Source organism: Theropithecus gelada, chromosome 9, assembly GCF_003255815.1.
Source record: "Theropithecus gelada isolate Dixy chromosome 9, Tgel_1.0, whole genome shotgun sequence".
In the NCBI taxonomy this organism is placed as follows: Eukaryota; Metazoa; Chordata; class Mammalia; order Primates; family Cercopithecidae; genus Theropithecus; species Theropithecus gelada.
Window position 1 is genome coordinate 85,499,206 of NC_037677.1, and position 26,524 is coordinate 85,525,729.

A 26,524-nucleotide genomic window follows, 5' to 3' on the forward strand; every position below is an offset into this window, starting at 1 on the left:
TTAAAGGCCCTGAGAAGTTTTGGATTAAGAAAGTTTTCAAATTAAATTAACCCAGAATTTTCTAAGATTATTTGACCGTGAAACATATTTCTCCGCACACAGCACCTATTCCTATCTCCTTGAACTTGAGGATAATTAGATGTACAAGGGTAGGAGGTAGGGGAAGGGGGTATGGCATAGAAAGAGCAGGACCTTGGAAGCAAGAATAACCAAGTTTAATTCCTGACTCTGCTGTTTATTAACTAACCAACGTTGCCAATGTTGCTGAAGCTTTTTTTGGCTACTTTTTTTTAATTTGTAAAGTAAGTTTAATAATCACTCACCTCACTGGGCTATAATGATAAGTATTAAGTAAGGAAGATCCACATATGCGAGTTTCTGGCTTATAATTCACATTTAAGAGATACTGATTTTGTCAATTGTCCTTTCCCCTTTTTTCTCTCTTCCCTCCTTCCATTCCTTCTTCCCTTACCTCTCCTTTTCTTCCTTCCCACCTCTTTTCCTTCCTTCTTTTTACATTTTTTATTTAAATGAACTTTTTATTTTGGAATAGTTTTGGGATTTCAGAAAAGTTGCAAAGATAATACAGAGAATGCCCATATACCATCCTCCCTGTCCCACTTCTTTCTGTGTCTATTAGATGCTCAGAGTGTGTGCACAAGGCTGGCACACCCAGGGTCTTCCTCATGGCACTAACAGTCTACTGAAGGGTGGAACAGAGACAAACTAGTCAACACCTACAAGACTGCTGGTAAGTGCAGTGACAGATGCAAAACACAGGATGATGGAAAGCACTCAGGAGGGTAACCTAACCTAGATTTGAGGGCCCGAACAGGCTCCAGAAGAAAATGTCAACTAAGAGGAAGCCTGAAGGATGAACAGTGAGCCAAGCAAAGAGTTATTAATGTGTTACTAATGGGTTGAATCTAACTGGGAAGGAAGAGAGGCGGCAGAGTGAGGTGCACAGCTTGGTGGATGATGCCAAAGGAATACTGAAACCTTCAGTGTGTCCAAATTCAGGTTCAGTAATGATAGTATTATCCAAACATACCTTCTGTAAAATTCATGCAAAACTACCTAAGAGCTATCTACTATTCCAAAAGAATAGTAACTTTGAACAGTGTTCACCAGAGCACGAAAGAATTAGAAGTTGTTTTTTTTTTTTCTTTAAAGAAAACTGGCCAGGAAATAATGAGTAACGAAGGACAGGAAGTAATTCTGAATGTTTAATATAGCTGGGGCTGTGCAATCTGCCTTAAGTTGTTAGCTTTGTTTTCCTCTTGAGAAATAAAAAGGGGCCCTCCCTTTTCAGAGCCCTATGGTGCAATATCTGTACTTTTTCATATGGCGACCTGTCCATTGCAGGAACGTCTGTGAGCCTCTGTTGCAGCCACAACATGGACAGCTCAGTCAAATGCCCCGCAAGTCTTCCTCTGACTGACTCCAGCTATTAGCCAAGGTTGTGCACCCAGGCAGGACCTGTGCACTCTGAGCTGCTTTCTCCTTCAAGATGTCCTCAACTTCCCAGGTTGAACTGCAGCGGAAGTCTTTAGAAAGGTCAGCAGGCAGGCTCTCGAGGTCCTCACCTGAAGTGAGGTTGCCAGCCACTGCAGGAACGCCCCGGGACGGGGAATGCCCATTTGTGCAACAAACCCTGACTCCTTCCTCACCCTGACTTCTCCCCCTCCCCATCCGCGCGCAGGCCAAGTTGCTGAATCAATGGAGCCCTCCCCAACCCGGGCGTTCCCCAGCGAGGCTTCCTTCCCATCCTCCTGACCACGGGGGCTTTTCGTGAGCTCGTCTCTGATCTCGCGCAAGAGTGACACACAGGTGTTCAAAGACGCTTGTGGGGAGTGAGGGAAGCGGTTTACGAGTGACTTGGCTGGAGCGCCAGGGGCGGGCACTGGCACGGAACACACCCTGAGGCCAGCCCTGGCTGCCCAGGCGGAGCTGCCGCTTCTCCCGCGGTTGGTGGACCCGCTCAGCGCGGAATTGGGGAGGCTCTTTCACTTCGGAGGATTGCTCAACAACCATGCTGGGCACCTGGACCCTCCTACCTCTGGTGAGCCCTCTCCTGCCCGGGTGGAGGCTTACTCGGTCTTAGTCCCGGGGATAGGCAAAGTGGGGTTGGGGCGGGACGCGTGCGGGATTGCTGCGGCATCGGCGCACGCGGGCACCTGGGAGCGGCGGGCTGCTGCGGGAGGCTTTGGAGACTGGCTCCCGGGGGCTGTTGGGATCTTTTCTTGGGCCCGGGTGCTCAGAACGCTGGAGGACTCGCTTTTCTAGGGACTTGATGCAAAGTGCTGACCCCGCGGGGCAGGCGGGGCAGTTCCGGCACTCCTCGGAGACCACTGTGCTCCACGTAGAGGTGGGTGTGGGGGGCGGACAGGAATTGAAGCGGAAGTTTGGGAAGCTTTAGGGTCCCTGAAGGAGGACCCCGGTTGGAGAGAGGAGCGGAACTCCTGGACAAGCCCTGACAAGCCAAGCCAAAGGTCCGCTGCGGCGCTGGTGGGTGAGCGCGCGCCGCCCCGCGGGGGCGGGGAGAGAGCCTGCAGCCTTCAGAACAGATAATGCTCATTTTCTGGCAGTTCTCAGACGTAGGAAATAAGGCAGCCCCGAAGCAGTGGTTAAATCGGAGGGCTCGGAAGAACGGCACCGTTTCTTTCTCGAAAAAGTTATATGGGGGCTGAATGAGCTTCTGGAGGCTTGTTTACCTTTTTTTATTGTCATACAGAAAAAGAAACTGTCGTCTCCCTTCCGGGAATTCTCTCCTTAACACTGTAAGTCGCTGCCTGAGTGGTTTCATTTTGTTTTGTTTTTCTGCCCTTCTCTTCTTTTGCCCTTTCTTAACTTGCACTCCCACGGTAGTTTCTGCCTGGTCTCCTGCTGGGGTGGTACCCGTTCCCACCACACAGAACCCGGCGCCTATTATTGGCCAAGAAACTTGAGCAGCCTGTTTTGAAAAGTCCCTCGCTCAGAAATGCCAGCTTGCGGATGGCTAAACGAAGAGACGTGGATCCAGGAGGCTCATTGGAGTACCGGAGCCTCTGAGAGTCCATGGATTTTTTTCTTTTTTTTTGTGGCCCCAACAAAGTGCCAAGCATAGCGAGAGAAATGTTTACAAATGTGCTCTCCGTGGATTCTCAGGAGAGCCGTGTAGTGGGGAAGATGACCACATCCCCCTTTTACAGATGGCGAAATGGGGTTCAGAGAGCTTCAGTAATTCAACCAAGATCACACAGCTAGTAAATGGCAGATATGGGATTGAACTCAGACCTAACTCCAAAACTCAGGCTGTTCCCTGATTGCATCTGATATCCAGATTACTGATATCCAGATTACACCAAAAGGCTGAGATGTCTGGGTCCATTTTATGATTAGAAAAAAAAAAAAAAATCCTCCTGTTCCTTTCAGAAATAATGTGCACTATTTGGGCTTCTTTAGAAACTTCCTTGGAGAAAATTTATGATTCAAGATTGAGAAACCATTTATACAATCTCAGACCACACTCTTCTCTCCCTTGTTATTAACCATTGCACTAATGCAATGTTGGCTGCTTTGAAAATCTCTTAGTTCATGGACAGCAGTATTAGCAAAGTGTAAGAAAATTGCCAAAGCTTGGAGCTATGCTTGTTGAACTTTTGTACCAATAGCACCTTTACCAGAGGCTGCGTGTGTTTAAAGCCCGAAGAAAACTTTGCTTTTCTGAAAGAATACAGACACACACACACGCATATATAAATACACATACATTTATGTATATATGCATAATACCTATAAGTTAGGTGTAATTTATAATATTTGTATATGATATATGGCCTAGGAAATTAAGGCTTATTAAATAAAATTTATAAATGCAGATGAGTCAAATACAAAAATCAGACATAACCCTATCACCTAAGTAATCATTTTTTACGTTTTGCGGTATATCTCCCATTTATCCCCTTTAATAGAACTCTTTTAAATTTAGTTACACAGAAATTGGTTTTGCACTCAGGACATGCCTAACATCAGGCCTTTATCCTTAAAGAAGTTTCGACACTCTTGTGTCACCTCATGTATCTCCAGAAAATGTTTGCTTTTATGCCTTCACAGTTAGTGCTTTCTTAGTAGTAGCAATAAATAAAATGGATGCAAAATGCTAATTACTTGGAATACAGAAGCAAATTTTAAATTCTATTAATGGGCTGGACGTAGATGGGTGGGGAGCTGTTTTCTGCTTTTCCCCTCTTTCCCTAGTCCTCTGACTCTGATGATAACTACAGTCAACAAATATCCCCATCCTTAACCCCTTTTGCTTCTCTTTCTCTTTCCTTCTCTCAACCTTCCTGGTATTAGTTTTCTCTTTCCTATTTCTCAGTGTTTTCACTTCGACACTTAACAATAACAAAGTTCGAAATCCCAAAATATTGGCAAATTTCTAAAGGAGACAGAAAAAGAGTCAAACTTACTTTACAAATTTGTTTGAGAAATAGCTGTGGTTGCTTTTTTTTTTTTTTTTTTTTTTTTTAATTGTGCATGACCCTGTTATTGGCCAAGAAACTTGAGCAGCCTGTTTTGGAAAGTCCCTCACTCAGAAATGCCAGCTTGCAGATGCCTAATCGAAGGGATGTGGATCCATGAGGCTCATTTGAATTCCGAAGCCTCTGAGAGTCCATGGATTTTTATTTAATTGGGCCCCAACAGGTTTTGTCTTGCATTATTTAGGACATTGGCCAGGCAATCACTGGACAGCCAGTTTTATCTCCTTTACATTTTTTAGAATGGTTATCTTATGGTCAAAGGAAGGGAGAGGGCCTTTGGAAAATAAAGCTGTATATTTACAAGTAGTCATACAGAATAGTTTTGTGGGGAAAATAAAGAAAGTTATTTAATTTGTAATTTAATCATTTTTCTTAAACCAACCCAACGAACATAAAACGGACTATTTAATCATTTTTGTAGTTTAATTTGTAATTTAATAATTTTTCTAAAGCCAACCTGATGAACATAAATTGGGCTATTTATTTTCATTTTTAATGGGCCGTACTTACATCGCAAAGGACTTGAGAAGTCTTATAAATACAATAAAATAATAAATGTGAATTAAGACATTAGCAACCAGGATGGAAAAACCCAAATTTATAAATGATGGCAAGGTATGCAAGCAAAAATTAAATTGATAAATGGCATCACCCCCACTACCAGCTACAGTTAGGCTAATGAAAAATCCTCTAATGTTCGTGCCTGAAATACAGTTACCACCCTTAGTGGCAAATTAGACTTTAATTTAGAAAAAAAAAATTTTTCTTGCACTGACTTTAGAGAGGGGAAAAGATAAAATAATTAGAGGCAAAGAAGATCTGGAATTTAGACGTTGTCTCTGAGTAAGGCCTTTGAGACACTGGACAAGTAATTTCCTTCTGAATACTCTCAAATTAACACATAGAAGAAGTGACAATGTTTCAAAGGAACCTCTTTGAAGGCTACTAGAATGCTTTAGGGGTGCCAAATTACCAGAGTAAACTGCCAGTTTGAGAGAATAACTGTTTGTTAAGAGATGGTCTGAAACTTAAGTAAGGAAATCCCCCCACTTGAAAGCCCCTAGGAAGTTAATTGCTTTTGGCGAATTATCTTAGGCCCCAAAAGTCCCTTGGTGAGCACATGTTTTGTAATAGGGACTAAAGACTAATGACTTATGGTGAAAAATGAAATAACACCACTTAAAACTTGAAATTGACAAAAAGCAACTTGAAACCAAATTTAGGACAGTGAACCCATCCGTTTCTTCTTTTTAAATAGGTAAATGTAGAAAAAATGACCAGACAATGTAAAACAAAAAGCAAATATTTAAAAACTACATTTATACTTTATCTCACCCAACTAATGTAAAGAATTTTGATTTGACTTATAAATTCCTAGCCTTGTCTACACATATACATAATTGCATGTTTAATTTGAGCTATATATAGTCTGCTTTTTGTTCCTTTGAATGTTACACAAACCTTTTTCTATTTCTGCATAATTTTTATCTTGTGTTTTTTATTGGATACATGATAGAGAGAGTATTTATTAAATGAGCTGGGATTACTATAATTTTTATTACTTTTTAATTTATTACTTATTTTTATAATTTACTATTAGAAAAAAGCATTTCTTAAATGTACTTATATATATATATGTGTGTGTGTATATATGTATGTGTGTGTATATATATGTGTGTGTGTATATATATGTGTGTGTGTATATATATATATGACTTTTTCTTGTTACCCAAAAATTACTCATAGAACTTACATATGAAAATTGTAGTACTTATGATGAAAAATCATAAAATAAGACAATTTAAAACTTGATAAAAAGCAACATAATATTATATGTTGTACCTTGTACTTCCTTATAAGGTACAACACTGTAAGAACCTTAGTGTATAGTTTTCTTTTTGCTATATATGTATTCATAAAAGTGGAAAAATAACATTTAACTAATAAATCCTCTTTATTTTCTGGAAAATCCTTGCTTTAAAAAAAGTCTTTAGCTTTTAATATAGTTAGACTTCTAACACCAATTAAATATCTTCAATTCAGTCTCAAGCAGGAACAAATCTTCTGTCCACTTGCCTACCTTTATTGTCTTTGAAGTGACAGTGTGAGTAGTAAAGCCCAAATCAGAGAGAAGTTGACTTTTGTAAGATTGGTAACTTCACCTTCCCCGGAAGGAAATGAGGTGGTTCTTCCCTTTGATCAGAACTGCTTTCTTGATTTGAAATAAACTGTTGTACAGCCCAGTCACCCCATCTTTAGGCATTTAGAAACAGCAATCATAGTTATATAGGACAACTTGCCTGAGTCCCACTGAGTAGAAATGATAGTGAATTTAGTATAAGATTATACCTTTAGGCTGGGCGGGTGACTCACACTTGTCACTCAGCACTTTGGAAGGCCAAGGTGTGTGGATCATGGATCAATTGAGATTAGGAGTTTGAGACCAGCCTGGCCAACATGGTGAAAACTCGACTCTATTGAAAATACACAAGTTAAGCTGGGTGTGGTGGCATGCCTGTCATCTCAGCTACTCGGGAGGTTGGGGCAGGAGAATTGCTGGAACCCATGAGGCGGAAGTTGCAGTGAGCCAAGATCATGCCACTGCACTCCAGGTTGGGCGACAGAGTAAGACTCCATCTAAAAAGAAAACAAACAAACAAAAAATTATATCTTTAGAGCAAGGCCAGCCTTGTAAATTAGCAAATCTGACTACAAATTCAATCAGCAGATATACTCAGCCCAGCAAAGTGAGCAAGCTTACTGTAGGTTGTGTTAAGGCATGGACAGGGATAAACAGGCAAAATTAGAGTAAATTTGACAATTTGACATTGGATTCATTAATGACAGCCTGTCCTTCGATGAAGTCAGGCAACATTGTGTTTCTATTCACCTCTGTGTTTTGTGAGGCTATAACAATATAAGATGTGAGAAATGTGAATACTTTTTATTTGTGAGGGCAGAGATCTTGAAGAAGAGAGTGAGAGGAAGTCAGAGTATGAGGGTGAAGGCTCTTGTTTTCTGCTGAGGATTTAGCTTTGGTTTTTAGCCATTCTCACAAAGAGATCATTGGTCCTAATTAACTGGTTGTTGTTGTTTTTCACATGAATGTCTGTAAGGATTTAGGCTTGATTTTAAAAATTGGGCCTATACTCACAGAAAGACAAATACTGCATGATCTCACTTTTATGTGGAATCTCAAAGATTCGAATCTATAAAAGTAAAGAGTAAAATAGTGGTTACCAGAGGCTGGTAGGGGGCAAAGTTGGGAGAGTTAGGGAGATACTGGTCAAAGGATACAAAAAGATACAAAATTTCAGTTAGGAGGAATAAGTTCAAGAGATCTAGTATACAACTTGATGTCTATAGCTAATAACAATGTATTGTATACTTGAAAATTACTAAGAGTAGATTTTAAGTGTTCTCCTCACACACACAAAAAGAAAATGAATAAGCATGTGAAGGAATGCCCAATGTTAATTAGCTCAGTTTAGCTAATTATCTTCCAAAATATGTACACAATTCAAGACATCATGTTACATACCATAAATATATACAATTTTTTATTTGTCAAATAAAAAACAATACAAAAAAACCCTGGGCCTATGCTGCCCACAGGCAGTCTTGTTAGCCTGCAGATAAAGCGTGTATGTGTATATGCACATGTGCATTTATTTATTTTTAGTATTAGTCACCACCGTCTAAGTGTTGGGGGATTTTGCTTTCACTTGAAAAATGGAAGCTCTGGGCTCCCATACCACATGGCCCCTGTTCCCCTGGGGCTCAGCAATGGTTGCTCCTTTGCCCCTCCTCTCTCGGTAGTCTCTTATCCCAGGTTGCTTTATTCTTGTATGACCCAGGTGGCCCCTCTAGGCTTGTAAGGACTCTGGGGCTGTATTTTAGGGCTCTATAGCCCTCACATTACCCATTTCCTCTACCAAAGATCATTTCTTTTCTCTTCAGGCTTATTTTTGGAAGGGTCATTATTTCTTCATGAGAAGTCAAATTCTGATTTGCAAGTGCTGAACACAGATGCCTTTAGTCTGTAAAACTCATATTCTTACATGTAAGTGTAGTAACCTGCTAACCTCAGATTTTGCTTCCTCTAACCTAGTTGCCCTGCAACTGTGATGAGCATCAGAATCACCAAGGGTACTTCCCCATTCTCAGAGATCCTGATTCCTTAGGTCTGTGTGGGGGCCTTAATAAATAATGCATCACTACAGGATTCTGATGTCTGTCGGGGTCTTGAGAACTATTTTTCTAACTCTAGCACTAAACTCAAAATGTAATTTCAGATGGAATTTCCTAGGCTCATTCATTTTGTTTTATGTATGGCTTGGCCAGTCATGGATCTAATCAGTAACTTGCAGCTGTTGCTTCAACTACCTCTGTCCTGGACTTTCCAGAGATTCGCTTTAAGAAAGAAAGAGGACATCCCTGGGATAAGACTACCATGTATATTTTTATGTACACATGTTAAAAAACATATAAACAAATGGGATCTTTGCTTATCTCTTTCATGTAGAAAAATTTATTTCATTTCTATTTCAGGTTTTTGGTAATGTAGTAGGACAAGATGGCATCACTATATCCCTGTTTTTTACACAGATATATTAGAGATCTTATTGGAAATGTTAAACTATTCAATAACAAACTATTCGTCTTTTAGAATTTCTTTTTCCTCAAGTGTTGATAAGTACCTGAAAGTCTACAAGCAGACAAGAAGAATTAGTCAGTGGAACTTCATTTCTTGCTCCGTTTTTGTCCTCAGCAGTAGAGGGTGGTGAGATTTCAACCCAGCCTAGCAGGACCAATAAGTCTGGAAAGAAGTAGCTCCAGTTCATATTGGCACCTGCTAATTCTAGTTCCGAAGACCATGGGAAATCTCTTGCCTATTTAGCTCAGTGATCATCCAAGATGGAAAATTCTTGGGCTCAGCTGTGAGGGATCCCAAGTTTATATGTACCACTAATGTCTCACAAATCAAGAATCCAAGAGAATCAAGAGACTGTAGTTCATTCCTTATATTAAATTCTTAGGACTGCTGACTGGGTCGGCAGTTTTGGGTGCTAGAAGCCTGATATCAAGGTGCCAGCTGGACTGGTTCCTTCTGAGGACCACGAGGGCAGGATCTGTTCCAGGCTTGTAAATGGGCTTCTTTTCCATGTGTCTTCACATTATCTTCCTCTGTTTGTATGTGTGTCCAAATTTCCTCGTCGTCGTCTTCTTTTTTAAATTTGGAAGTATATACTGTTTAATCTACAAGGTTTATATAGCTTTAGCTAAAAATAGAAAAAAAAAGCAAAACAAAAACAGTAAAGCCAAGACACTCTTCCAAAGTCTGGACCCTTCCAGCCTTCCAAATACAAGAGCTCTGGAAGTTGTATATACCAAATTTCCTCTTCTTAAAAGGTCACCAGTCACATTGGATTAAGGCTCACCCTATTAACACCATTTTAACTTAATCACCTCTGTAAAGGCCCTATCTCCCGATACTGTCACATTCGGAGGCTCAGGAAGTTAGGGTATCGGTATCAATGTATGAATTTGGGAGTGGGGGGAGGACACGATTTAGCCCATGACAGTCCTGAATCTCCTTTGCTAGATGCATGACTGCGGGCCAGTCACTTCACCAGTTGGGACATTGCCATCTCTATCAGAAAAGGGGTTTGGGCTAGGTCATCTATAAAGTCCTTTCTGCTCTAAATTGTAAATATAATGAGATACCAACTTTTAGTTTAATCGTTTAAAATTTTAGAAGGTAACTGGATGTTTTGCTGGTGTCAACACCCCCCTTTAAAAAAAAAATTCGGCCGGGCATGGTGGCTCATGCCTGTAATTCCAGCACTTTGGGATGCCGAGGCAGGCAGATCACGAGGTCAAGAGATTGAGACCATCTGGCCAACATGGTGAAACCCCGCCTCTACTAAAAATACAAAAATTAACTGGGTGTGGTGGCGAGCATCTGTAGTCCCAGCTGCTCGGGAATCTGAGGCAGGAGAATCACTTGAACCCAGGAAGCGGAGGTTGCAGTGAGCTAAGATCACGCCCTGCACTCCAGCCTGGCAACAGAGGGAGACTCCATCTCAAAAAAAAAAAAAAAATTCTCACTTTTTGTTTCTATTGTTCTCTCAAGTACCCCTCTGCCTTCTGTTACTTCTTTGCTGCATTCTGAGAGGATTGGGGTGGGGAGCACTCTTTCCTGTAGAACCCCATAACCCATCTATTTTCATCAATCTATTTGAAATTCAAAGCCAGGGGTTAAAATGTCCATTTTCAATTTGAGATGTCTAACTTTCAGATAAATCTATTAACATGCATTTCTAAGTGACTTTTAAGCTAAGCATTTTATTTTATTAAGCTTGTATAGAAGGGTAACCATTATACTTATATAATAAAGTGCACTTTCAAAAATAGTTCAAATATAAAATAATATTCGTAATATTTTAGACAAACCTCCTAGAACTTATATGTGTCTTTCTCCCCAGAGTAGTCTCTATGGGTGCCTAAACAATACTGCATTATTAGATTTTTTTCACTTTATAAGCCACACAAAGTTAGCCCATGTCATCTCTAGAAGTATAAAAATAGGCAGTGTTCTGAGAGATATATCTGTTTATTCCTAGTTCAGTAACAGCACAATGAGATGCTAATTTATGAGGCACTTTTTGTTTATCTTATTGTCTTATTGGCAACCAGCAACTCCTGTTGCATTTTTGACATGGGAATCTATCAGGGTGTGGTTAATAAAGTACATTTCCATGGTAAGTATTCTCTAAGAAAAAATAAACCAAGATTTCATCAGAGACAAAAATTACTGCAAACTGTAGTTACTACTTTCTGGTGATTTGTATAACTGAGCTTTTGATTTCAAAAATTAAAAAGTTCTCTTTAGTGTAACATATTTTTGTGTCCAATAATTTTACTTCAAAAACAAAAGAGAATTTTCTTTACCATCAAACAATGTTGCTATAATGAGTGGTGATATATTTAGTCCTAGTGGACCAAAGAGAAATAAAACGGCTTTGATTATGCTGGTTTAAGAAAATATATCCAATTAAACAAAGGTTAATATTTATGATGTTTGATTTAGTAAAATTATAAGACTACCAAAGAAAGCTAGACGAGCAAAAGAACCCAAAATTTATATAAAGAATTAAATGTTAATAATTCAAAGGTTTAGAATTTTTTCCACCTTTCGAATACTAAGTTGCTGTTATAGATTTACTACCATTATTACCCCTATTTTCCATTTTACTAAAAAATAATAACACAGGTGATTATGATAAATCAGTATAGATCTTTAGGCTCAACACAACCTTGCTACCTTTTAAATCTTTTTATTATACAACAAACACATATGCGTTATCAAGAAAAGATGAGTTAAGCAAAATGAAAAAAAAATAGTCTTAGCAACTAGAAATAAGCACCATTAAAATTTCTGTGTATTAAAAGATAATATACTGCTGAATTTTTTTTTCTTGAAATGTCCCTCTTTTCTTTTGCTTTTCGTTTTCTTAATCCCTAACCTTCTAGTGTTGAATTTTCTGGACCACCGTTATACCCCCTCATCAAGAGGGCATTTTTTCCTGCAGTAGCTGAGCACAATGGTCATATTGAAGAAATTCTCTTGGGGGGCTTTGCCTAGAGGTAAAATCCTCTTGGCCGGGTGTGATGGCTCATGTCTGTAATCCCAGCACTTTGGGAAGCCGAGGCGGGAGGATCTTCTGAGGTCAGCAGTTTGAGAGCAGCCTAGCCAACATGGTGAAATGCCATCTATACTAAAAATACAAAAAATTAGTCATCATAGTGGCGCATTCCTGTAATCCCACCTACTCCGGAGGCTGAGGCAGGAGAATCACTTGAATGCTGGAGGCAGAGGTTGCAGTGACCCGAGATCTAGATTGTGCCACTGCACTTCAGCCTGGGTGACAGAACAAGACTCCGTCTTAAAAAAAAAAAAAAAAAAAAAAAAAAAAAAAACCCACAAAAACAAAACAAAACAAACAAACAAAAAACACCAAAGTAAAACCCTCTTCACGGTGATGACTATAAAGCTTGCTTTTGCCTCTCTTTGTCACAACAAACTGTTTGCAGTCTGATGCTGTGCTCAAAATTGAGAATTCTCACTGACTGTTCCAGGCATCTGTCTACTCATTCTTGCCATGCTGAGGGCTGTCATTTCTCACCGCTGAATGCTTTTTTTTTTCTGCTTTTTAAAAATCTTTTCCTGTTTGCTTTGAACTTCAGTAAAAACAGTTTAAAAAAAAGTATATTAAGAAGGTAATATACTTTTATTTACTTATTTTTGTTTTTTTTTCTTCTTCTTTTGGTTCCTTTTCAAATCCATTTGCCACACTGACACTGGAATAAGCCTGAATGGGGGTCTGTATTTCTTCCAGTAGTTAAATTCAGTCACTGAGCTGTTGCTGTATTTGTAACTGCCATGCTAGATCCGGGGCTGACCATTCCTGAGAAAGTGTGGAGATCGTTTTAGACTGGCATGGTGCTAGGGCAGGGCGTCAGTCATTATCTTCTGTGTCTGCTAATTCTTGCATCATTTCTTCTACTCTGTAACCTGGTTGGCTATGAAAAGTAATTCTTCCTCACTGATGCTGCAGGCAATGGGTGAATATCCAATTGTTCTCTGAGTTTCTTGTCATGGGATACAAAGAACAAATCTCATGTGTCCCTGTTTCTGAGAGGTTCAAAGGGAATGCACAGATTCTAGCATAGGATGACTTCCAGCTTCTAACTATTTGTCTATGCATTCCATTTCCTCACCCCTGCCAGAGGTTACAATCATGGTCACGGCTGTTTTGAGAAATTCAGTGCCAAAACTGGAGGGAGGGAAATGCAAACTCAGCTTCTTCCCAAGCTTCTGGGCGCGGCTGGCAAGCTTTGCCTTCCCTGCCAGCAAGAGCCCTGGCTTTAGGAGTCTTGCTACAGTTTTCCCAGACTGGAGGTCTTCCGGCTGACTTCTGGTTCTTAGCGAATTCCTGCCAAACACCTCCCCTTTCCCCAGTATCCATTTGTTTTGAAGGTTCTTTGCAGTCTTCTTGCCAATAATTGTCTATAAACAAATGGAGTTGTTTGCATGCCTAGGTGGAGTAAAATATTTAGGAAACTATTCTATAAATATGAAACAGCCCAGATTTGGGCCAGAAGTCCTGGCTCTGAGTCTCTTGTTAGCCACTCTTAACTGTGAGTTTTTGGACAAATCTTTTCTCGCCCTCAGAACCTGAGGTCTGAACTGCTATACAGGTGACCTGCTGCCTTCTCGGAGAGAAATCTGAAAGACAACAGAGCCCTCACATTGGCTTTGCCTGTGCACAGCAGATACCGCCAATTTTGGGCGGGTTACACTTGTTTACCATGTTACTTACTTCAGAAATCAATAAAACTTGTTTACCATGTTGCTTACTTCAGAAATCAATAAAATTCTCTTCATGCTTTTATTTTACAGGTTCTTACCTCTGTTGTTAGATTATTGTCCAAATGTGTTAATGCCCAAGTGACTGATATCAACTCCAAGGGATATGAATTGAGGAAGATCGTTACTACAATTGAGACTCAGAACTTGGAAGGCCTGCATCACGAGGGCCAATTCTGCCGTAACCCCTGTCCTCCAGGTATATTACACAAAACATCCAGAGATTACAGTGAAAGTCACAGTTAGGAATAGCACATAGTCATGGCTATAATAATTTTACAGATTTTGGTTCTCCTGTATTATATAGCATAACTGAGAGAAAAACAACTATGAAATTATTTTCCAAAGATGAGTTTTATTTATATTTAGCATGCTTATTTGATATGGTTATGGATAAATTTAATTTACAAGTGACATGCACCTCTGAAATGAGAAGATTGGTCTATTTGGCTCCATTTTTTTCCTAAGCGAAAATGACTCATTTGTGAATATGAAAGCTTATCATGTCAAAACTGATGCATCTATCATAACAATAGTGGAACTCTGAAAGCAAGAGACTTCTACTCTTAAGGGATATGTCTCAGCACTTCCCTTCAATCAGAAGGTCTCTAAGAAAGCTGTCCTGGCACTGAAGCCTGCAAAATATATTTGCATTTTGCAGCTGAATAACTAGACGAATAAGAAAAGCAACAGGCAGAAACCAACAGCTTTTTTTTTTTAAATCAATACTTTGAATGGCAAACTAATTTCAGATGAGAAATCCTTCAAACACTGGTAAATCAAAAGCTAAGCAAAATACAATTGTGCAAACATTTCTTCAACTTTGAGTAGAGTCGAAAAAAGGAAAATAGCACATGGGTTCATGTGATAGATTAGTAGAACAAAAAAAGGACTGTAGTATGTTTCATGGTTGGCCTCCCAGGCTTCCAGCACTCAAGCTGCAAAACATGATGGGTCCTGTTTGTGAAAAGATTCTACCAGTCTCCCTATGCTTCCTGTCCAGATTTTAATAACCCTTATGGAAATATCTCCTTTGTAACCCAACCCGTTTTACTTAAATCCATTTACACTTAAATCTTCTCTGACACAAATAAAAAACGGCTTTCTGGCTTTATTATGACCTGCTAAGCACAATCAATTTGCCCTATGAATCGAAATCTTTGTTCATAATTTTAAAACCTAAAATGCAAATTAAAATGAACAAAATATGCTTTGCACATCAAACTGGCAAGGATTTTTGTCTATTGCTTTTTTGGTTTTGCTTTGTTTTATTTTCATTTAAGAAGTGAAGTAAATTGTTATAAACTTTTAAGAAAGACATTTGAATATATGAGTCAAAAATTTAAAAATGTTTAGACTCGCTAAGATAGCAATTAAATTTTAAGAAAATACCTTGAGAAAGTAATCAAAAATAAAGGAAAATATTGTACGCATGATATTTCATTATCAATATGATGTGGGATTCCTTAGGTAAATTTTGGAATATTTAAAGACTGAAATAGTATGTATCAAACAAAGTCATATTTTCTGATACATTTCTAACATAATCCTCAATTATATAAATCTTCTTAAGTGATTTCCAACTGATCTGGCTGGATTCACTGATTCTCCCTGATTCCTCTATAAAATATCCTGGATGGCATCCAACCATGTTAAATACTCTTCCCACTTCAATCCCCTCTTTTTGAATTTTAGGCTTATCAATATTTAAGTTGCTTCCAAATCTGTTTACGCTCATTGGTGTTGTGATATTCATATGTAATTTGATTGAATATTGTATAAATTAATGAAATACAAATACAGAGAAAAGACAGATTTTATCTCTATGAAAATTAGGTTCAGTGCTTTGGAGAATTTAGTAAAGATGAGATGCTGAAATGTTGTTGATGAATTTTGTGAGAGAAAAATAAAAGTTAAGTGGTAAGAAAAATCACAAAAATCTCTAAAGCCATTCATACAGATTATTGGTATGTCTGTGTTTTCATTTCATCAAAAAGGAAGGGAGGGAGGGAGGGAGGGAGGAGAATAAAAGAAACAAAGAAAGGAAGAGAAAAACAGACAAACAGGAAATTATAAGTGATGCGTTATGGATGTGACTTAAGTAAGAAAGAAACTGAGATTCTAATAACTTCTATATCACAAAATTGTCAAATGATTATAAAGTTATATTTTATAAATTAAAATAAAATAGTTACAGTATTTTTAAATTGTTTCCTATGTAAATTGACATTTTTGATTAAATGATCAAAGAAGTCTTCCCCACATCATCATATTCAATAGAAGGATTCTGTGGTATACTGCCTACGTATTTCATATATACACTTTATACATATATATACACACACACCTGTTATGTGTATGCTCATGCATATACATGTATGTATGTATTTATATGCATAGGAATGCAACAAAATAACAGGCAGTATCTCAAAGTTGTTGATATATAGTCTTTTGTTTGTTTGTTTTTTTGAGATGGAGTCTCACTTTGTAGTCCAGGCTGAAGTGCAGTGGCATGATCTCGGCTCACTACAACCTCTGCCTTCTGGGTTCAAGCAATTCTGCAGCCTCAGCCTCCCAAGTTACTGGGACTACAGGCGCACACCACGACGCCAGGCTAATTTTTTGTATTTTTAATAGAGACGGGTTTTTGCCATGTTGGTCAGTCTGGTCTCAAACTCCTGACCTCATTTGATCTGCCTGCCTTGGCCTCCCAACCTGTTGGGATTACAGGCATGAGCCACTGTGCCCGGCCTGATACATAAGTTCTTATTATACTTTCCTGCCTTTTCCAACATTTCTGTAATAAGCATATGTACCATTATACTTAAAAAAGTATTTTAAAATCTGATTTTCAATAAAACAACTACTTATTTTCTTATTTTAATAAATTTTGTTTTCATACTTTGGCAGAACCAAAGAACCTGTGGTTTATTGTCTCTCCATTATACCAAGGATGTTGTGCTAGGTACATTCTGCAAGATAATTTATTAAAGAGACCAATTCATTCAGAGACCAGTATAATACCATTAGCAAAAAATAAAATTATACTTGGACTTGGGCTGTGTTTTCTTTAAATATTGCTACAATGTTATATAGCCCTATGCACTATTTTTGAATTTTGTTCTGGGAATCTCCAGTTTGTCTTTTTTCTATTGACAGACTATTGTCTTTATTTACTAAAATAGCATATGTATTTACATGTCATAATTTGCTCATGTAGTAAATATTTTGTTTTATCAAAAAGAATAAAAAGGAATATATGAAGTTATTAAGGAATTCATGTTCCTAGGAAACACAGCAGAAATTAATTTTGCTGTATAGGTGAGCAGAGCAGATTAAACTGCTTATTTTTTTTAAACTAGTTATACCATTAACAATTAGAGTCACTAGTAATGTTTTTCTCAGACACTTCTCTTGGTATTTTCTGTCACTTTCTTCTTCATTCTGTATTCCCTTACCTTCATCTAGCTTTCTTTTTCTAGCATTTTTTAGCACTTGATATCAATATATTTATTTGTGTATTGTCTACCTCCATCCTGAGAAGGTGAAGTCTTTGGTGATGAAGGCTTTATCTTATTTCCTGCATAATATTAAACTTCTAAAAAGTTCCTAGCACTCAATAGGCATTTAATAAACACCTATCAGATAAATGAATTTTTTAAGAGAACACATTACATGATGCTTACTAATAGCAATACAGTGACTCACTTTATTTTTAAAGTAAATTAATGCAAATGTGTATATTATTTAAAATTGTTTGTTTTAAGATAACAAGCCTGATAGATAATAAATTTTGGTATAAATATGTTAATGCTTGTCAAAACTCATCAGTATGTACCCTGTCTTTTGATGAAAAAGTAATAAAAAGGGGAGAACAAAGAGAACTGTCATGCTCACTAGGCAGGCCGAGTGCAGTTCTGACAGCAATGCAAGAGAAATATTGCTATCTCCGTCATACGCAGGATGAAATTTAGGCTTGGCGAAAACAACACTGTTAAAGATTTTATAGCTCTTCAAGATTTGACCAAAGCCTTTAAAACTTCAAATGTTCTTTTCCTTATTACACTATTTCTTATCAGGGTTTGTGGACTTTGGAAAGTAAAATGAAAAGTCAGAGCAATGTGAGTCAGTTTGATAATCTCAGTGTCCAGTAACAGCTGTCCCCACTCTGAATATATACCCACCAACCTCTCCCCTTTCTCCAAGGAAGTTGGTTGTTGGCAAAGGCATTTCGTGCAGTGCACTTTGTCATTCTAACCTTCCTTTGTTTTGTATGCTCCTGTTGCTAATCATCCTATTTCTATGGGCTTCTGTCACTCTTTTAGCTTTTGTCTTGGGAGACTTCCTGGCTCTTGACATGACTTTTACAATAATCTTCTCCCCCATTGTATTTATATATCATTAGCCTACCCCGCTCCCCTTGTGTTTTAGAAGAGTTTTATTGTCTATCATCCCTGCATACTTCCCACCCTGTTACCTGCCCATGTCCTGTTCATACACTGGCTCCTTTTTCCCTTGGGCAGGCGAAAGGAAAGCTAGGGACTGCACAGTCAATGAAGATGAACCAGACTGCGTGCCCTGCCAAGAAGGGAAGGAGTACACAGACAAAGGCCATTTTTCTTCCAAATGCAGAAGATGTAGATTGTGTGATGAAGGACATGGTAAGAGTCTTAAAAAGCAATTGAAAGAGATCAATCTTGGAATTCCATGTAGAACCATTTATAAGACAATTTGAAATTGGGGCCTACTGTGGTGCTGTGTTGACACACAGGAAAGGGAAGGACAGGTAACTAGGGTACCGCAGGACCAGGTACCGAGCTAATTACTGGTCTAGACCTTTATGAGTAAGTCTAGGCAATTCTTCCAGATATAGGAGAATGACTAAATATGAACCCTAGGAACAGGGTTCATCAGCTCAAATCAAAATCTCAGAAATTATTTTGTTTCTGGCCTTGACTTATGCTTGTATAATAGTGCTTGTTCATGACCAGAAAAAGCTCAGAAGCCTGCAGTTACAAGGACACAGAAATCCAACAGTTGGGTAGGAATGCTCCCCATTTCTTTGGAGATTTAGTTGTTCTGATAATTCCAGCTGGGGACCTGAATTTTCATGGATATCCCAGTGTATTCTAAGGGCCCATATTAAAATATAACACAAGTATTTCTAGTTTTGTTTGACATGGAGAAACCCCTGGACATAAAGCTTTTCCCCTCCCTATTCAGCCTATAAAGCAGTGTTTCTCGTCCCTGGCAGTGCATTAGAATTGCTTTGGGAGCTACTAAAAATGTTTCATGTTTAGGTCCCACCTCAAGGCAATTACATCAGAGTCTCTGAGTGAGGGCCTTGGTATTGGCTTGATTGAGTAAATCTAGGGTAGAGCCTAACATTCTACATTTTTACAAGCTCCCAGGTGATGCTGATGCTGCCAGTCCCCAAGTCACCCATTGAGTGTTAAGGCTAGAGACTAGAGGAACAGGGGAGACATCTAAGCAATGGTGAGGTTTGTCTTGGTTTGTCTGCTAAATGATTGCTGGCCATTTCAACCTGGGGTTTCCTGTTCTGTGTTTAAACACCAACTGTATTACTGGTGTCATGCTGTGACTGTTGGTATAAGCAGTGGATCTCAAAAATGCATGCAGCTCCTGCCCACCATTTTCATAGTCCACTTTTAATTAGCCACTATAACTAATAGTTTCCAAACTGATTTTCTAGGCTTAGAAGTGGAAATAAACTGCACCCGGACCCAGAATACCAAGTGCAGATGTAAACCAAACTTTTTTTGTAACTCTGCTGTATGTGAACACTGTGACCCTTGCACCAAGTAAGTTGTAGTCTTTTTCTGATTAAACCACTAGCTATAACATGAGAGTTATCATTTTCCTAGGGAAGTAACACTGACTGAGAGTTAAGAATTAGGGTTCTAGTCTTGCTTTGCCACCAAGCAACTAGATGACCGTTTGCTTATTTAAACATTAGTGAACACTTCCTGTGTAGGTGACACTTTGCTGGCCACTTAAGCTAAAGATGTGAGCCAGACACATGCCTGGTATCAAGCTGTCAGTCCAGAAGATTATGAAATATTTGGAACTACTATTATTGTAGTCAAGAAAAGCAATGGCTATTGTATTTCGGCAGCATGAGAATAGCATCAGAAGAGACTTATGTTCCAGGTGTTACAAATTATACAGGAAAACTTTTCAGCTCTGCCTGAGGAGATGGAGGTGAAGACATAAATGTGTCTCATGGCTTGAGTCTTGAAGAAAGAAAAGAAAGAGCATTAACAGGTGCACACGGAAGGAATGCACATTATAGGCAGGGGAACAGCAGCTGCAAAGAGACAAAGGAAGCGCAGGAAAACAGAGTACATGGCTGGAGTGTAGGAAAGACTAAGAAGGGGTCAGGGCTGAATCATGAAGGGCCTTGTCTTTCAGGTTCAAGAAGTTGGTTTTGACCCAAAATTAGAGAACCTGACTTGTAATTCATCTTGGGAAGCTAATAGGCTTAAGAATTAAGGGCATGATGCTTTATGTTTTATTTGCTAGGAAAATTTTATGTACAGTTGTCCCAGACTCTCCCCTGGCCCCAAGTGTCTGAGAATGCCCCTATGATGACAGGCTAGGTAGGCACTTGGGAAGCAACTGACTTAGTAAAATAATAACAATAATAGTAGTTCCAAATATTTCATAATCTTGATTTAATTTTCTTCTCATCATAACCTTTTGAAATAGATAATATTACTTCCATGTTATTGATGAGATAATAGGCTCATGACAGTCTGACTTCCCAAGCTCACCTAGTCAGGTAATGGGCAGAGGCTGTGAACTCAGACAACCTGACTGTGAATGTCTGTCTGTCTGAAAGAAATCACATATGAACCTCTTGAGTCTCTTGATCACCACCGTATGCTAAAAGTAGCAGCCTCTAAGGGCCAGCTGAGTACCCTCCCTGAGCCGCATCATGGGCATGGCTATCACCGGGCCATTTTCTCAGCTATGGGAATTTTTTGGAATTACTCTTGGCAGTTTAAGAGCTAGTTTAAGCTGTAGGATTTATGTGTTCAGTTTACTACCAGGTTTAAGTTTATTTTTGTGTCTACTTCATCTCTCTTGTGTGTCACTATTTTCCTATCTTCCTTTAACTCTTGAAATCTTAAAACAGAGTCATTCCTTATGATATTTTTCATCCAGCCATCCAAATTATATCAACTTGTGCCTGCTTTAGATACTACTCTAGAAATATTTGAGGGAATATGTTTGCCAGAGATGCAAAGACGAATAAAATGGCCCCTAATTTATAACGTGCCATTGAAAAATGATCAAGGAATCATTCCTCCAGGCTTTTGAATTTCCCCTGTATTTTGTTTTCTAGGTGTAAACATGGAATCATCGAGGAATGCACACTCACCAGCAACACCAAGTGCAAAGAGGAAGGTAATTATTTTTTGACGGTTATATTCTCCTTTCCCTCATCCCCATGGAAAGATGTGAAGAAAAACCAATCACTCTTGATTATTTGAGAGTCCTTTGTTTAATCTTAAAGATTGCTTATTTTCATATAAATGTCCAATGTTCCAACCTTCAGATTCCAGATCTGATTTGCTGTGGTTATGTCTTCTTCTTCTCCTAATTCCACCAATTGTTTATGGTAAGTTCTTGCTTTGTTCAAACTGCAGATTGAAATAACTTGGGAAGTAGTTCACAAAGATTTGCCTTATTCTTACCTATAAAAAGCTACCAGTTCGGTAGATTTATGTATTGTTAACTTCTTGCCTCTGAATGAAGCCTTGAGAGCTGATAGATAAGAACAAATGAAATCATCCCTCAGCTAGTTTCTGAGCAACGGTTTTGGGGCATTGAGTGATATTCTAATCCTTCCTATGAATAAGGGTTCTCTGCAGCAGTGGAATTGGCCAAAAATCAGAAGTAATTCTTCACTATTCATTGAGATCTCCCTATGCAAAAAGAGAACACAAGAAGCAAAGGCATTCCCAAGAAACACATTGCAGGGAACGGTTAAAAAACTTGTACTTCTCTGCCTCCTCTTCCTTGGCCTAATGGCTTGTTTTTAATTATTTCTCCTCATTAACTTAAAATACTATGGGAACACATGTTATACAAAGGTGACTCAGTAGAGTCAGTAGAAAAGCCAAAATTAGGTATAATCATAATTAGTCTAGAAAAATCCCTTTAAGTCATTCATCAACTACAGGGTCACACCAACTTTCGGTAACTTAGAAATATCCAATTTTCCCTTCTCTGTCAGAACAATTCTCTGTTTCTTCGGTTCAGTTGAAGAAGAAAGTTTGCCTTGCCATTAGCAGTTGTTTAGCTGAAAATACATTTGGGATATTTAAACACTGTAATTGTGCTCAGAGACATACAGATTCTTCTATCTCACGTTGACGTTAATGCATACACCTACTGAGTATGTATACTTGAGTTATTTGTGTGTGTATTTCAATTTCTGGGCATCCATAGCAAGTTGATGTTGACTTGCTTGTTCTGCAGCTTCTGTGTCCTACCATAGTCTTGCCGTCCACATCTTTGCTGGACAGGGAGTGGTGCTTGCCATATAAGTCAAAAACCATCTTCATGCTAGGCCAGCTCATGGTAATTAGATGACTAATTAAGATATGTCCTTTCACTAGAACACTTGACTTAGTGGTACGAAAGTTTCAAAATCAGCTGCCTTCTGTGGTGTTTGGCCACTTTTAAGTTTCAATGAATTTCTCCTTTTCCCTTCTTATACTTCTCTTAGTATGAAAGTATGTTCTCACATGCATTCTACAAGGCTGAGACCTGAGTTTGATAGAATGTCTTTGTTCTTTCAGTGGTGATAAAGAAAGCATGCAGAAAGCACAGAAAGGAAAACCAAGGTCCTCATGAATCTACAACCTTAAATCCTGTAGGTATTGAAATAGGTATCAGCTTTCCTTAAAAAAAAAAAAAAAATAGAGAAATTAGTGATTTGGCTTTTTGTTACTTCCTTTTACTTTTTTGTTTCTTGTTTGTTTGCTTCATTTTGTTTGAGATGGAGTCTTGCTCCATAGCCCAGGCTGGAGTGCAGTGGTGCAATTATGGCTCACTGCAGCCTCAAACTCCTGGGCTCAAGTGAACCTCCTGCCTCAGCTGGGACCCTGGGACTACAGGCATGCACCACCATGCCAGGTTAATTTTTTTTTTTTAAATTTTTTATAGAGACAGGGTTCACTTTGTTGCCCAGGCTGGTCTCAAACTTTTGGCCTCAAGCAATCCTTCTGCCTCAGCCTCCCAAAGTGCTGGGATTATAGGTGTGAGCCATCACATCTGGCCTGTTACTTTCTTTATTTAAACATTGCTTGTGTTTGTGTGTGCATAGGTTAAAGGGGCCTCACAGATGAATTATGATATGGTACCCAATTTAAAAGTAAGCTTCTACACAAAAACCGTAAGAATCAACAAAGGAGAGAATTGAGAGTGTGCTGAAAATGAGCTGAAAAAAAATCATGGCCAACCTCCATGTTCCGTGTTGTTGTTATCCCTGCAGAGAAACAGCCTTTACCAGGCATGGGTTCAGTATCCAAGCCTGAGCAAAGAGATTGCTCTTAAAGTTTGGCTTAACTTTCTCTGGCTGCCGGTTGACCTTATGTCTCACCATATCTTTTCCCAACATGGTATCAATACATTTCAGATAGCAAGAAATACGCCGAGAAAAGAAACCAGGTGCGCTTGATGGAATTATTTTATTTGGGACCAGGGCTCAGTGGGAGTTAGGATTCTTTAAATTAATATGGTAAAAAAAATTTCAATTTGAGCCATTTTCTGGTATTAAAAATAAGAATAGTTACAGGGAAGAAAATTTTAGAGTGGTTATATTTATCGTTTAATAAGTCTACATGAAAAATAACCTCAACCTATTTTATGAATTCTTTAGGTTTCTTGCCTTTAAAAACTGAGACAACATTGCTCAGTTTCTGGCAAGGCTGGAACCTTTCAGAATAAAAATTGAATGGTAAAAGTATGCTTCTTAATCACTTAATCTAGCTTCCTAATTTTATACATCAAGCAACTGATTGTACTTCTTTCTGAATTAAGGAAAAATTAGAAGTTTACATTTAGAATATGCTAAAGATATATTTTTATTTATCTTTCTCTGCTTCCATTTTTTGCTTTCTAGGAAACAGCAATAAATTTATCTGGTAAGGCTTTTATTGTTTTATTTCATAGAGATGGCTTCCTTTAGAGTAATAGGCCAATTTCAGAGTAAAATAATGTTGCTACTTTCAGTGACGTATTGTGGGATCTTGTTATTTCTCATACAATTTTACCTGCTCAGCATAAAGCATTTATCAGGCAATTTGTTTAAATTTATAATGAATACTCATAGATAAAATAATCAAGTAACAATAGGACACAACAGTCTGAGGCTTAAGAAACTTCTCCTACATAATCAGCTAGATGTATTACAGAACGCCTGCCTAAACGAATCTAGAGGTTAAAGTGCACTGTAGACTCAGGTATTATCGGTGTACCCAACTCTGTAACAACATACATGATTCCATTCAGTTGTTCTTTGATCTGTGATTTAGGGATAAGATGATCATAAACTCTTTGCTTATACTTTTAGATTTGTGGATCATTGATCATTGGATCCATGAGAGATGTTATAGATGATCTTTTCCAATCCTCTTATTTTATAAATGAGAAAAGAAGACACAGAAATGTTATATATTGTGCCCAGGTTATTTAACAAATTACCGGGTACATGGCAGGATTTGGAGTTAGAACTCAAGATTGCCTTGTTTCTGTATTCCCGCAGTCAGCTCTTCACAGATCTTTAGGACTTAGCTATATTCTGAAGTACTATAAAAAGAGAAATAAACATGGTTTTCAGTAATGGGAATTTCATTTAGAAAAACAAATTTTTAGACTATTTTCTATTTTTCAGATGTTGACTTGAGTAAATATATCACCACTATCGCTGGAGGCATGACACTAAGTCAAGTTAGAGACTTTGTTCGAAAGAATGGTGTCAGTGAAGCCAAAATAGATGAGATCAAGAATGACAATGTCCAAGACACAGCAGAACAAAAAGTTCAACTGCTTCGTAATTGGTATCAACTTCATGGAAAGAAAGATGCATGTGACACATTGATTAAAGGTCTAAAAACAGCCGATCTTTGTACTCTTGCAGAGAAAATTCACGCTGTCATCCTCAAGGACATTACTAGTGACACAGAAAATTCGAACTTCGGAAATGAAGTCCAAAACTTGGTCTAGAGCAAAAAACAACAAATTCAGTTCTGAGTATATGCAATTAGTGTTTGAAAAGATTCTTAATAGCTGGCTGTAAATACTGCTTGGTTTCTTACTGGGTACATTTTATCATTTATTAGCTCTGAAGAGCCAACATATTTATAGATTTTTAATATCTCATGATTCTGCCTCCAAGGATATTTAAAATCTAGTTGGGAAGACAAATGTCATCAAGAGTAAATGCAGTGGCATGCTAACTACCTAAATAGGAGTATATGCAGAGGACGAAAGATTAAGATTATCTTCTGGTATCTAACATGTGATTCTGTAGTATGAATGTAATCAGTGTATATTAGTACAAATGTCTATCCACAGGCTAACCCCATTCCATGAATCAACAGAAGCAGCTATGACCTTCTGTTGGAATGTCAGTTACTGAACAGGACACTTTGCCTCTAAATTACCTCTGATCATTCTAGAGATTTTACCATATTTCTAAACTTTGTTTACAACTCTGAGAGGATCATATTTATGTAAAGTATATGTATTCAAATGAAGAATTTAAATAAGGCTCTACCTCAAAGAATTTTGCACAGATTAATCGTATCATAGAATACAATATTTCAATTGTGAATTCACATAGAAAACATTAAATTATAATGTTTTACTATTATGTATGTGTATGCCTTTTACCGGCTCAAAACCACCTACTTCTTTCTCAGGTGTCAAAAGCATTTTGAGCAGGAGAGTATTGCTAGAGCTTTGCCACCTCTCCATTTTCTCCTTGGTGCTCATCTTAATGGCCCAATGTACCTCCAAACATGGAAGTATCATCAAAAAATTACTTAATCCACCAAAAGGCAAGACTACCCTTAGAAATTCTAGCCTGGTTTGGAGATACTAACTGCTCTCAGAGAAAGTAGCTTTGTGACATGTCATGAACCCATGTCTGCAATCAAAGATGATAAAGCAGATTCTTATTTTTCCCCCACTCCCCAAAATGTTCAATAATGTCCTATGTAAAACTTGCTACAAATGGCAGCTTATACATAGCAATGGTAAAATCATTATCTGGATTTAGGAATTGCTCTTGTCATGCCCTGTAGGTTCTTAGATTTAAAAGCCTTCTCATTGCTGCTGCTATCCTACATTTAAATACCTTTGAAAGTTTGTATTAAATGTGAATTTTAAGAAATAATATTTATATTTCTATAAATGTAAACTGTGAAGAGAGTTAAAAACTGAAGCAGATGCCTAGAACCACCTAAAGAACTTCCATTTATAGAGGATTTTTTGCCCCTTGTGTTTGGAATTATAAAATATAGGTAAAATT

General features: G+C 38.2%; 2 protein-coding genes across 8 annotated transcripts in view; one reads left to right on the forward strand and one right to left on the reverse strand.

The window, feature by feature from the left end:
- Positions 1-4,149, reverse strand: part of ACTA2 (actin, alpha 2, smooth muscle, aorta) — a 67,487-nt gene extending 63,338 nt beyond the window's left edge. The window contains exon 1 of one of the 2 annotated variants that reach the window (XM_025396921.1): positions 2,095-4,149. In XM_025396921.1, coding sequence (XP_025252706.1) covers positions 2,095-2,161 — 67 coding nt within the window. In that variant the 5' untranslated portion in view covers positions 2,162-4,149. The remainder of the gene's footprint in view (positions 1-2,094) is intronic. The other variant, XM_025396924.1, reaches the window with a different exon arrangement.
- FAS (Fas cell surface death receptor) lies at positions 1,226-26,524 on the forward strand. 6 transcript variants are annotated; one of them, XM_025396927.1, is made up of 9 exons: positions 1,226-2,062; positions 13,990-14,155; positions 18,480-18,617; positions 19,670-19,778; positions 21,326-21,387; positions 21,539-21,601; positions 22,788-22,861; positions 24,113-24,134; positions 24,884-26,524. In XM_025396927.1, the coding sequence occupies exons 1-9, from the start codon at positions 2,033-2,035 to the stop codon at positions 25,213-25,215; spliced, it is 996 nt and encodes a 331-aa protein (XP_025252712.1). In that variant the 5' UTR covers positions 1,226-2,032; the 3' UTR covers positions 25,216-26,524. The 6 variants fall into 6 exon arrangements, with proteins under 6 accessions (XP_025252712.1, XP_025252713.1, XP_025252714.1 ...); XM_025396926.1 differs by lacking the exon at positions 1,226-2,062 and adding an exon at positions 2,176-2,368 and having other exon boundaries at positions 24,884-25,864; XM_025396925.1 differs by lacking the exon at positions 1,226-2,062 and adding an exon at positions 2,444-2,780 and having other exon boundaries at positions 24,884-25,864.

Excerpts from the sequence above, each read along its gene's own strand:
- FAS (XM_025396925.1), top strand. The coding sequence starts at position 2,691 with ATGAGCTTCTGGAGGCTTGTTTACCTTTTTTTATTGTCATACAGAAAA. Across the intron at positions 14,156-18,479 it reads CCGTAACCCCTGTCCTCCAG|GCGAAAGGAAAGCTAGGGAC; the intron begins GTATATTACACA and ends TCCCTTGGGCAG. Across the intron at positions 19,779-21,325 it reads CACTGTGACCCTTGCACCAA|GTGTAAACATGGAATCATCG; the intron begins GTAAGTTGTAGT and ends TTTGTTTTCTAG.